Source organism: Octopus sinensis, linkage group LG11 (genome assembly GCF_006345805.1).
Source record: "Octopus sinensis linkage group LG11, ASM634580v1, whole genome shotgun sequence".
Classification (NCBI taxonomy): domain Eukaryota; kingdom Metazoa; phylum Mollusca; class Cephalopoda; order Octopoda; family Octopodidae; genus Octopus; species Octopus sinensis.
In genome coordinates, this window is record NC_043007.1 from 72,797,267 (window position 1) to 72,810,270 (window position 13,004).

A 13,004-nucleotide genomic window follows, 5' to 3' on the forward strand; every position below is an offset into this window, starting at 1 on the left:
ACTTTATACCAATGAGGTACAGACAACTGGTTCAACACTACAGTAAGCTACCACACGTACGGCTTCCGTAAGATTGACAAGGATGGTATTCCGTTAAAGACCTATAGAGGGCTGTAGGGGTTCAGCATGTCATCCACTGAGCTGCTTCCTTGTGGATATAATCAGTCCATTAGTAGGAAAGTCAACATCATATGTAAAGTATTCCATCCACTTCACAGAATTGATCAAGGATACCCTCATTGGATCAAACCAGATGGTGAGTCTAGATGTGATAAGTCTGTTCACCAAAGTCCCAACTGATGAAGCACTATCAGTGATTCAAGAAAAACTGGTAACATACACCTATCTAAAAGAATGCACAAATGTACCAATAGGAGCCTTTATGGAAATGTTGATCTTCTGTATAGAAACTACCTACTTCAGAATGGACACTGATATATATTGACAGGAAGAGGGTTTAGCTATGGGTTCGCCATTATCACTGATAATAGGCAATATATACCTGGAATACTTTGAGAATTTGGTTTTAGGATCAACAACACTAAAACCAACCATATGGCTGCAATATGTTGATGACATCTTTATACTCTGGCCCCACCAGGAAGATGTAAAGTACTGTTAGATCATGTGAACTCAATAAAGCCATCCATACAGTTCACAATGGAAAAGGAGAAAGACAATCAGCTAGCATTCCTGGACATCATAATAACATGCACCAAATATAGATCCAGAACATCTGTATACTGCAAGCCAACCTTCACTGGTCGATACCTCAACTTCAATTCCCACCATCCAAACAGTGTAAAGAGAGGGATTGCTCAGTGCCCAAAACATTGAGCAAAATATATAAGTAGCCATCCTCATACACACCATGAAGAAATGATCAAGCTAAGTAACAATCTATTAAGCAACAATTACCCCCAAAACATACTGTCCACTCCAATTATGAAGAGAAAAGAGGACCACAGTCTGTCTACCCTATGTGAAAGGCCTCTCTGAAAAAATATGTGACCCCTATGACAGGACAGTATTCAAGAGTAATACAACACTTTGCAAATATCTCCTTTGAGTAAAACCACCAATAGAAGAGAATATGACCAAAGACTGTGTGTATTCCATTGCATGCAGCTGTGGCAGGTTATACAAAGGTGAAACATGCCAGCCCCTCAAAATAAGGGTAGATGAACATCACAAAGCTGAGACATGAGGAGATATTGATAAATTGAGTATAGCTGATCATGTATGGAAAAATGGAGATCACCTCACCCTGTGGGATGAAGTTAAAATAATAGACAGAGAACACCACTAGAAAATACAAAAACTAAAAGAGGCAGCACATATGTTAGGACAAAATAACCTCCTAAACAGATCTAGTGCAGATATGAGTAGCATATGGAAACTGATATTAAGGAAGGATAGAAAAATATTAGATTTATAAGCCCTAAAATTCACTCCATAATTGCCTATGGGCATATAGCGCAGCTACTAACACCAAGATTCCGAGTTCAATTCAAGGCAGTGACCTGAATAATAGCAATAGCAACTTCAGAAAAATACCTAAAGAATGAGGACCCAGGTTCGAAATTCCTCCATGACACCTGATGAAGGCTGGAGAGTACATCAACCGAAACGTTGTGTTAACAACAAACAAGATGAGGACAAATATCCATCAAATGTAAATAATAATACACATTTCTGTAATATACTCGGTACCTTTATCTGGTGGTCAATGTGGAAACTGGGAATAGATGAGTTGTTGGTAAGAGCTGTACAAGCCCTGTACAAGAATGCTGTCAATAAGGTGAGAGGTAGCAACAAGTATAGTGAAGAATTCTGAATAGAAGTAGGGGTTCACCAAGGATCGGTCCTCAGCCCCCTCTTATTCATTATAGTTCTCCAGGCAATAACAGAAAAATTCAAGATAGGCTGCCCCTGGGAACTCCTCTTTGCTGATGACCTTTACCTAAAAGCCGAGTCACTGCGAGAATTAGAGACAAAGTTTAGGGTGTGGAAGCAATGTCTAGCATTGAAGAGCCTTAGGGTTAACCTATCAAAAACCAAAGTCTTCGTAAGTAGGAAGGCTGTCAAATCACAATCCACTTCAGGTAGATGGCCCTGCTCTATCTGTAGAAAAGGCATGGGTAGAGACTCCATATGATGTACCCAGTGTAAGCTATGGACAGATAAAAGGTGCAGCAATATCAAAGGAAGGTTAACCGAGAAAATAGTTTTTGTGTGTGGCAGATGCACTGAGGCAATAAACACTGAAATGCTGAAAACACACAGAAAACCGATTCCATTACATGCCAGGAAGAGAAACTAGAAGTAACCAAGTCTGTAGTGGGGGTGGTTGCTCTGAGAGTGTAGTGGCTAGAATAAGGATTGCCTGGGCAATGTTCAGGGAGCTCCTACCTCTGCTGGCAGCTAAGGGCCTCTTGCTCAGGATAAAAGGTAGACTGTATGATGCATGTGTGCAAACTGTCATGCTACACAGCAGTGAAACATGGCCATGACTAGAGGACATACGTAGGCTTCAAAGAAATGAAGGTAGTATGATCTGCTGGATGTGTAATGTCAGTGCGCATGCACGACAGAGTGTAAGTGCCCTGAGAGAAAAGTTGGGCGTGCGTAAGAAGTATCAGATGTGGTGTGCAAGAGAGACTACTGCAGTGGTATGGTCATATGTTACATATGGATGAGGACAGCTGCATGAGGAAGTGCCACTCCCTAACTGTGGAAGGAACCTGTGAAAGAGGTAGACTCAGGAAGACATGGGATGAGGTGGTGAAGTATGACCTTTGAACATCGGGCCTCACAGAGGCAATGACAGGAGATCAAAACCTTTGAAGATATGCTGTGATTGAGAAGACCTGGCAACTAAAGTGAGATAACAGCCACGCATGTCCAGCCCAGTTAAGAGTACCCCTGATGCGTCATGTGATATGATATGCTTGAGAAGAAGTGTTGAGTTGGGTAAAACCAATATCGTACCTGTGACCAGTGCCCCCTGACTGGCTCCTATGCCAGTGGCACATAAAGAGCACCATCCAAATGTGGCTGATGCCATTACCCACTGACTGGCTCTCATGCTGGTGGCTTGTAAAAAGCACCATCCGAACGTGGCCAATGCCAGTACCCACTGATATCACCCATCCTCCACCCCCCATGCTGGTAGCACATAAAAAGCACTATCTGAGTGTCATCGATGTCAGGCTTGCCTGACTGGCACCTGTGCTGGTGGCATGTAAAAAGCACCCACTACACTCTTGGAGTGGTTGGCGTTAGGAAGGGTATCCAGCTGTAGAAACTTTGCCAGATCAGATTGGAGCCTGGTGCAGTTGCTGGCTCTCCAGACCTCAGTCAAACCATCCAACCTATGCCAGCATGGAAAACAGACGTTAAACGATGATGATGATGATACATACACATGCACACATTTATATACATGCGTACATATATAAACATGCATATATACATACATATATATACATACATATTTATATATGTATATATATATATATATATATATATTATATTAATTAGAGATAAAACCACTATTAGGCAAATCAAACAGTGAAAAACAAAAGCCAATACATAAAATTAATTTAAAAATATAAAAGTTAAAAATAAAAAATTATTTAAATAATTTAAACTTATAAATTTTAAATATATATATATATACAAATATATATATGTATGTATATTTTTATATTTATATATTATTTTATTTATTAATTTATTTATTCATCAATTTTTTTTTTATATAAATATCAAAAGTATTAAAAGTTTAATAAAAGATTAAAAAAAAAATATATATATATATATATTATTTTGTTTTAATAGATTTAACCCATTTAAAAGGATTTAAAATTGAATATGAGTATAAAGATTCTGGTATAAAAATCTGTAGAATTTTGGACTTTTCTGAATTTCTGAAGAACAAATCCATTAGTAATGTGAGTACAATTTCTATCTTTAAAGAATCTTTCCTTAACCCCAGGAAGGTGGTCATCTACATGGAATATATTACAGACCCTGCATGTTGTATTGCTGATTTGCTGGAGATGAAATTATTTTTTAGCCCTGATCTAGCTGACTTTTGATCAGAAGTACTTCAGTCTTGACCACCTTATATTTTATTCATAGAGAGTGTTTCTAGGAATACGTTACCAAATACTTTCATTTTAGAAACAGGATAGGAAGTGATTTGAGGGGTATTTAACTTTTATATTTAGTAGGTTAAGCAACCATATAGAAGTTCTCTCATTAGCTTGGTGAAGTTGAAGTATTTGGTGATGTTGAACTAAATTTTAAGGTTGATTATAAAGATAATGTTAGAGACAAAGAGACCAATGTGGACTCTTGGAGCGAAAGTTCTATTTTGGATGTTGCTGGAGGAAGGGACTTCTGACGAAATGGTTTGGTAAGTATTTGTTCCTTTTGAAGGAAAAAATTGGAAAATTAAAGTAAGATGTGAATGTTTTTTGGCTTGGACTGCAGAAAGTAGAAGTTGTTGAGCCTTGAAGGTTATAAAAGAGCTAATGCAGAAGAAATGTTCTTCATTAGGTTTACATGTGTGTAACATGTATGTAATGGGTCTGCTAGTACATGACTTATTGAAGACTAACATCAACAACAGATTTGAAGTAAGCATGTATAAAGAAGAATTATCACATTTCCTTGTATTTAAAAGAGTAGGCATTCTTTACTATATAAATGGTAGAGCCAGAGATATTGAGAAAAAGTGATTGTGAATTTAATGTTTAATTTGTGATGAAAAAAGTAATTGAGATAGAAGTGAGGAGGATCAGCAAGGTTCTAATAGACACAGGTAAAAAAACTGTGATTGTTGTTGATAATGATAAATGTCAATGAAGATAAGAAGTGCAAGAAGCTTTGGTATAAGATATTAAAATACCTGCAAAATATGTGTAGTCACTTCAAATGATACCTAAATTGATATAAATGGACTAACAAAGAATTGTTTACATAATTCTTGTGGAATTAGATGAAGACAAAGAAAAATGATAACAGGGTAAAATAGCTGAGTGTTTCTATCTTTTAATATAATCAAAATTACTATTATAAAGTTGTGGAGGAAGGTGGAAGGAAGGATGAGGGACTGAAATTGAAGGAAAATGACATCACTTCCAGAAGTGGTGGGTTCAAAACAGTCTCTTTCTTGTGAGTGTGTTGTGAACAATGGATGTGTGTTGAGAATGATCTGAGGGCTGTAACTCCTTCTGGCTAGAGCTTGGGTGGAGGACACATGTGAATACTACCGTTAAGTTTTGGTGGTCGCTGTGACCTGATGCTTGGAGGGATCATTGCCTGTAATAAGGGTTCTGGTGGGTCTGGGTTACACAACAACCCTGGTGACTGCAGGAATGGTTGAGATCTGATGAAGAAACACCAGTGTCAATGCAGTGGATGGTAGGGAGATCAGGTGTAGGGGCATCAGTGAACTGACTAGTGAACTGGGTGAAAAGGTAATTGCAATGATGCGAGATGTCTTGGAGAAGTGCAAGCAAAAGATCTGGTGAAGGGCAGTTGGTATGTGCCTGACACACACACACACACACACACAAAAAAAAGGATCATGTGGTGTGACACAAGTAATATAGTGTTGGAAGTCATTCTGGAAATAGGTGTTGAAGTGGAAGATGTGGCATGACTTAGGAAGAAAGACGACTACAACCACATCACTGTAGCCAAACTGGATGCTGTATTAAAGGGTGTGAACCTAGCGCTGAGACAGGGACTGTGAGCTGTTGTGATTCAGACTGATTCTGCCATGGTATGGGTGCATGTGGCATTGGTGATCAAACAGAAGAAGATCCACATGAAAAGGGTTGTGGAAATGGGGATTAAGTATCACCTGAGAATTTTGAGGGAACTAGCTGCTGAATTCAGCCTAAAGCTGTACATAGTCTGCATGCCTTCAGAAAAGAATAAGGTAGATGTTCTGATCAGATTAAAGAAACACTGGTTGGAAATAACAGACTTCCTTCTGAGCAGAGTGGCTGCAGCTCGTTGGCTGGAGGGTCCAGAAATGAGGAGGCTGCACAACATGCACCACTTTGGGATTGAGAAGCGGTTTTTGGTCAGGACGGTTGATCCTGATATCATCAGGGAGAGTTTTTGGAAGGTAGTTAGGAATTGTGACGAGTGTGAGTCCATCGACTCTGCACCAAGCATGCATGAAACAGGAAAGATTCAAATAGAGGAAGGCTGGAAGAGACTAGCAATAGACATCACACACTGTCAGTAAATGGTATACCTCTCAATGGTTGACTGTTGGCCAGAGTGAATAGTTGTATGGTGTGAGATCAGGGAAGACACTGTGGCCTAAATTGCAGAATTGCTGAATGCAGTGTTCTAAGAAAAGGGTCTAGTAGATGAGCTGTTGATAGACAATGGCACAGTTTTTCACTCAGAGCAGCTGAGGGAAATGCTTGGAAGATGGAATATCAGACATTTCTTCAGAGATGTGTACCGGCCCAGTGGAAACGGGATTGTAAAACGACACCTTTGTACAATCAAATCTATGGTCAAGAGGGAAAAAATCTCCCTGATAGAGGCAATCTTTTGGTACTACATGTTGCCTTGGATAGGGCAATCCTGCAAAGAGCCATATTCCAGTACAAATGGCGACACCTGAGTATGGTGCTTCAGCAGCCAGAGGTGGATGGGGTCACATCTGTACTGATCAGAGATGAAGTGTGGGTGAAGCCTCCTAGTGCTCAGGGCACAATGCAGTGGGAGAAAGGAAAGGTGACCACAATCGGTACTCGAAATAATATATCGATGGATGGAATGCCGTGAATTCTTGGACATTGAGAGGATTGTTAACTCCTCTGATGATAAAGAGGTGGGAGAGGCTGGCCCTGTGATCTTGTAAACATCTCAAAAGGAATGTCAAAGCCCCACCCTTCTTCCCTGCCACAGGTGGATGGTCGTGTTTGAAACAGAATAGAGAAGCAGTGGTTTTTTTAGATCAGTAGGGAAGGGGTCAGGAGGGATGAAGGACTGGAAGTGAGGGGAAGTGACATCACTTCAAGAAGTAGTGGGTTCTAGTTCTTTCTGGCCAGAGCTTGGGTGGAGGACATGTGTTGAAGAACTGTTAAGTTTTGCTGGTTTTCATGACCTCAGACATGGAAGGAATGTTGCTGATTGTATCACAAGGTAAGAGTAACCTTTATTTGTGCCTTATAACTACAAACATTTCATTAAAGCAAACAGTTTTAAATACTCTATTATATTATATTAGTAGAATTTAAAAAATTTATTTGCAGCATAACTTTGAATTTGAAATACATCCTGTAAGAAAAAATAAAGAAATTTTGGTTCATCTTTATCCGTTGCCGCAATCTGAAAACAATTATCCTCCTGCTCAGGAAGTTGATACACTCAGTAAGGAACCTGAAATTATTATTTATTTAAAATCTTGGAGGAAACTGGTGGCATCATCATCATTTTCATTACCATCACTACTACCACCACCACCATCATCGTCATCATTGCCACCACCCTCATAACACCTATCATAGATATCTCTTGGCATAATCTTGGAGAGGGTTGTATCATCATAGTCATCAGTTCTTGTTTGGAATTTCTGCCTCCTAGAAGGGCTAGGGACTATTCTCACCATGTCTCATTTGATTTTTGGCATAGTTTCATTGGCTGGATGCTCTTTTGAACACCAACAACTTCACAGAATATACTGTTACCTTTTATCATGGCACCAACGCTAGACAGGTTGTCATATCTTTGGTAAGACCAAAGAATTATCTGTATGCTCTCTACATTTATTCTAGACATTGTGACCAAGAAGAGAAGGATAACATGGACAGAACCAGGGTAAGATAGGAGTGAGTGAGAAGAGGAAAGCAGAGTAATGTGAGGGAGAGGAGGCATGAAACATGATGGAAGAGAGATATGATAAAGACCTATGAAAGGCATGATAGAGAAAGTAAGAGTGATAGGCAGGAGACAGTCTCTGTCCTTTCACTATATCAACTCACATAAGTAGTCTCATATAGTGAAAGGATGGAGAGTGAATGATAGATGAGAGAATAATGAGGAGGAGTGCAATAGGGAAAACTTAACAAGAGAATAATGGAGAAGAGATCTAAACACATGTTATACAACCATGCCATCTTATTATTCAGTTTGCTCTGCTTTTATGGATGGTTGCATTGGTCTTCCTCAACATTATAAGTTACTGCTCAGTATAGTTTTTTGTTGTCTTTTTCATGAGATTCTACCTCTTTAGAGCAGTGTTCACCTCTTTGTTCCATGTCATTCTTAGTATAATTCTAATTTCCTTCACAAACACCAGATTACATGGGATTCCATTCCCTTTGACCCCTTGGTACTTCTTTATACAATTGACATCTTTCATATGCTTCACATATCCATAACAGCACAGTTTTCTCTCTTGCACAGAACAACTTGTGTCCAAATTTGCTCTCAGCTCATTTATGCCTTGTTTGTCATGCGTACTAAACATTACACATCCATTGGAGCATGCTTATTTCATATTTCCCTGGCCTTTGCAAATCTTTTGTATTCAAGCCCTACATCTCATTACTGTACAACATCACTCTTGATACAAAAGCATCATACAATCTACCCTTCTCGCTGACCAGTTTGTTTTAAAAAGCCCTTGACTTGTTTTGGTTCAGAAATATTAATTGATACATACATTTGATATTATTGATAAATTAGATATAACTGGATATAAAATTGCATAGAACAGAATTGAACAGGAGATAAAGACAAATAACCTCACAAAAAAGTATACATTAGTGACGGAGTCAGTGTTAATTCCGAGAGGTAATATTTTTTACCCACTTAAACGTGGATGTTCTGTTAGAACACACTTTACAGCAATAGATATCATGAGAGAAACTCACATATAGGCTTTTGGTGAAAAATGCACGCTTGTTTATTTTTATCACCAGAAGGGCGATAAATCCCCACCCATTCTGTACCAAAAGCCTATATGAGAGTTTCTCGTATGGCATCTACTGCAGTAAAGTTTTTTTCTAATAGAACATCCACATTTAAGTGGGGAATACATTATTGGAGGACAACTGGAAGTTTCTAAAAGACAATACACTGGGAGCTACAGATCATATATGTAGTTATCTTGCTGGAGCCCTATACTAGCCACAGATCTGGTGTGGTGGAATAGTACTGTAGACAGAATCATGAAATCTGAGAAATAGTCTTAGACAGACTGAAAGAAAGATGGCAGTACGTGAGAATATCAAGTAACTTGAACAGAAGTTAAATATTGGGTATACTTAACAAAGGAAGAAGTAAAAAATAAGAGGCTTGCACATGTCCCAAGACGTGAATATATGTGGTGTGAGATGTTCCAGATTGCAAGGCGGTGAATGAAGTTGTCAGGAAAAAGTGTGCATGGAATAATAGTAACACACTTACCTTGACTGAATCTAAAATGAAAAAGGCATTGATATACTATAAGAAGTTGAATGACAGGAATGCCAGGGTATAGTCATTACCTAAACCAAGTAGATCCAACAGAGGAAACTAGTATTGAAGTTAATAGTAGTATGGTCAAAAGGGCAATAGAGAATATGAAGGCAATGAAAGGAGTTGGACTATTAAATATTGTTCCTGAAATGGTTAAAAGTATCTAGTAAAGGTCATGTGCTCTTAATGAGGTAGTGGAAGGAAATGTAATACATAACAACTGGCTTTTGCAGTATCATCATTATCACAAATATGGGCAAAGTAGGTGTGCTAGAGAAAAAGATAACTACTGAAGGATGAAACTGATGGACCAGGTTATGAAAATTACTGAATGATTTCTAGCACAATTAAAAAGAGAATTAGCTGAGATGAGATACAGTTCAACTTTGTGCCAAGAAATGGAATTACTGGTACCTCCATCTTCTTAGTGAAACAACTCGGGAGAAGTATTTAGGTTGGTGTTAGACACTTTACATAGCATCTCTCTCTCTCTCTTTTACTTGTTTCAGTCATTTGACTGCGGCCATGCTGGAGCACCCCCTTTAATCGAGCAACTCGACCCCGGGACTTATTCTTTTGTAAGCCCAGTACTTATTCTATCGGTCTCTTTTGCCGAACCACTAAGTAATGGGGACATAAACACACCAGCATCGGTTGTCAAGCAATGCTAGGGGGACAAACACAGACACACAAACACACACATGCATATATATATATATACATATATATGACGAGCTTCTTTTCAGTTTCCGTCTACCAAATCCTCTCACAAGGCTTTGGTCGGCCCGAAGCTATAGTAGAAGACACTTGCCCAAAGTGCCACGCAGTGGGACTGAACCCAGAACCATGTGGTTGGTAAACAAGCTACTTACCACACAGCCACTCCTGCGCTTGTTGACCCCCAAAATGTTTTAGACAGAGTTCCATGCTCTGTGCTCTGGTAGGTACTGAGGAAGCTAGGGGCAGATGAATGTGCTAATGAGTTCAACATGGAATTCAGCAGATACATGTGTATCTGTCAGGGTTCAATTATCAGCCCCTCCTAGTTGTTCACACCATATTAGGAATTTAAGACTGGCTGTTCATGGCAATTCTTGTATGTTGTGCAAGTTCTTATCAATTCAAGATTTACAAAAGAAATTCTAGAAAGAAAAGTGAAAATCTAGTATTGAAAAGCCTGAAATTAAACCTGGTAAAAGACTAAAGTTTTAGCAAGACAGACTCTGATACCACCAGGAAAATGACTGTATTTGATATGCGGGAAAAGAATATGTAGAAATTTCATATAGCTCACCCAATGTAAATTATGGACATAAAACAGGTGTAAGTGGGGTCACTGGCTTACAGAGAAGGTAGACTTTGTATGTACAGGAAAAGTTTGCAGATAGAGCTTATGTAAAATAATGTCTTTTAAATGCTCAAAAAACCTTTTAGTTAATAGTTATTTTTGCCTAGTTGACCTAATTTACTGTGTAGGTGGGTGTTCCAAAAGCCGTAGGAAGAATGAGGTAGTAAACATTGTCATTGATGATGAAATGGAAGGTTAAAAATTATTTGTTATATCCATATTCTAATGTTGATATTTAACTGGACTACATATGTAGCCAGTATTTTTGGTTTCAAATTTTGCTGCAAAGTTTGAAAGTTTGGGGGAAGGAGTAAGTCAATTATAATGACCTCAGTACTCAACTGGTACTTTTTTTAAAATCAGAATTCTGCCAGTTCACCTCCTTATGTAGCCAGTAATATTGGTATTTACATGTATTTACTAAAATTGATGTATATTCTATGGAAGAGCATTGAAGCTGATTTCTTAATACCTGTCTAATTGCACAGAAGTATATTAATAGGAAGAATGACTTTCTGCTGTTAATAAAACTGCTGCGAGTTTCTGACATTTGAAAGAACATGGTAATCTTAATGTTAAAGATGAGATTAGCAATAAAGATATTGAAACTTGTTGGTGGGAATGACTCTTGTAATATTGGGGGAACAATGGCTTGCTTCAGTAGGCTCCATAGAACCTTGTGGAGTGTAACCAGTTGAGACACATGGTGTAGTGTTGATGCCTTTTTCTTTCTTTCTTTCCTTCTGTTTTTTTCTTATTTTTTTCTGTGCTCATGTTTGTTTTTCCTTTGGTTTTGTATTTGTATTTTAATGTGTTTTTTTTTTGTATGTTTATTATAATGTAATTATGTAAAAACTTTCAACAATCATTGAAATATTGACATGAAAATTATAATCTTAAATATATTTTTTTCTGCTTAAATTTAGTCAACCTTGACCTACATTAAAAACATTTACTATTTGTGTAATGTTTATGTTCACATGAATGTTTTCCCTTTACTTTTGCAGTGTGTCGTGAATGGACAACTTTAATAGATCATAGACTAAAAGAGGACAAGTTAATTGTGGATTTTGAACAAGGACCTTCAAAGTGTAACATAAAAATGTATGATATAAGGCTTTATGATGGACAGTTACAAATTATAAAGGCGGTGACTGTCAATTCTTCCAAGGTTTGTTATTTTTCTCTGTTGCTGTGTTCATCATCATCGTTAAACATCTGCTTTCCATGCTAGCATGGGTTGGACGATTTGACTGAGGACTGGCGAACCAGATGGCTGCACCAGGCTCCAATCTTGATCTGGCAAAGTTTCTACAGCTGGATGCCCTTCCTAATGCCAACCACTCTGAGAGTGTAGTGGGTGTTTTTACGTGCCACCAGCATGAGAGCCAGTCAGGCAGTACTGGCAACGGCCACACTCAAATGGTGTTTTTTATGTGCCATTTGCACAGGAGCCAGTCCAGTGACCTCGCTCAAATTAATGAAGTAGAGAAATATTTCTTTTTTAAGGCAAATTATTTCTCTTTCTTCACTCATATTATTCATTAATTAGTTTTAAGTAGAGATCTATTGCATGAAACTTATGTTGGTTTACTGATTTACCATGTATTTTAATTTCCTTCCATAGAAAATGTAGAGGCTTCTTACACAGATTTTATAATCTCTCATTAAAGTGTTCTCAGTAGAACATTTTATCCCATTTTTTCCTGGGATTAACAAGTAAAATCGTCATAAACTTGTTGCTCATTTCTCTAAATTATTTTTCTTGAATATTTCATTTTAAATATCTTATTTTCAACCTTTACCATATTCCACATGAAAAAGGAAATTAAAATTTCATATCATTCAAAAATTATTTTAATATGAACATATTAAAAACAAGTTTTGAAGAGGTTCTACTAAATTTCCATTCCTTGATGTCTTTTAATTAAGTATATTCTTAATAATTTATTTTGTCGGCTCAAATAACTTTGAACTTTGTATTAATACAGTTCTACACAGTCCTGTTATTTTCAGTAAATTCTTGCCATGAGACTAAGTATTTAAATTATGTTTCTTTTTTTTCAACTAGTTCTAGTTCTGGCTTTAAAACAAAACAAAGAAAACTAGTTTGTGGCTGTTTTGTAATTATATTGTAGGCGACTGTAGTTAA

At 37.7% G+C, this 13,004-nt stretch overlaps 1 protein-coding gene across 1 annotated transcript in view; it reads left to right on the forward strand.

Moving 5' to 3' along the window:
* LOC115217420 overlaps window positions 1-13,004 on the forward strand; it is a 53,215-nt gene that overhangs the window by 18,105 nt on the left and 22,106 nt on the right. The window contains exons 4-6 of the mRNA XM_036507696.1: window positions 3,844-3,956; window positions 7,296-7,413; window positions 11,860-12,023. Coding sequence (XP_036363589.1) covers window positions 3,844-3,956; window positions 7,296-7,413; window positions 11,860-12,023 — 395 coding nt within the window. The remainder of the gene's footprint in view (window positions 1-3,843; window positions 3,957-7,295; window positions 7,414-11,859; window positions 12,024-13,004) is intronic.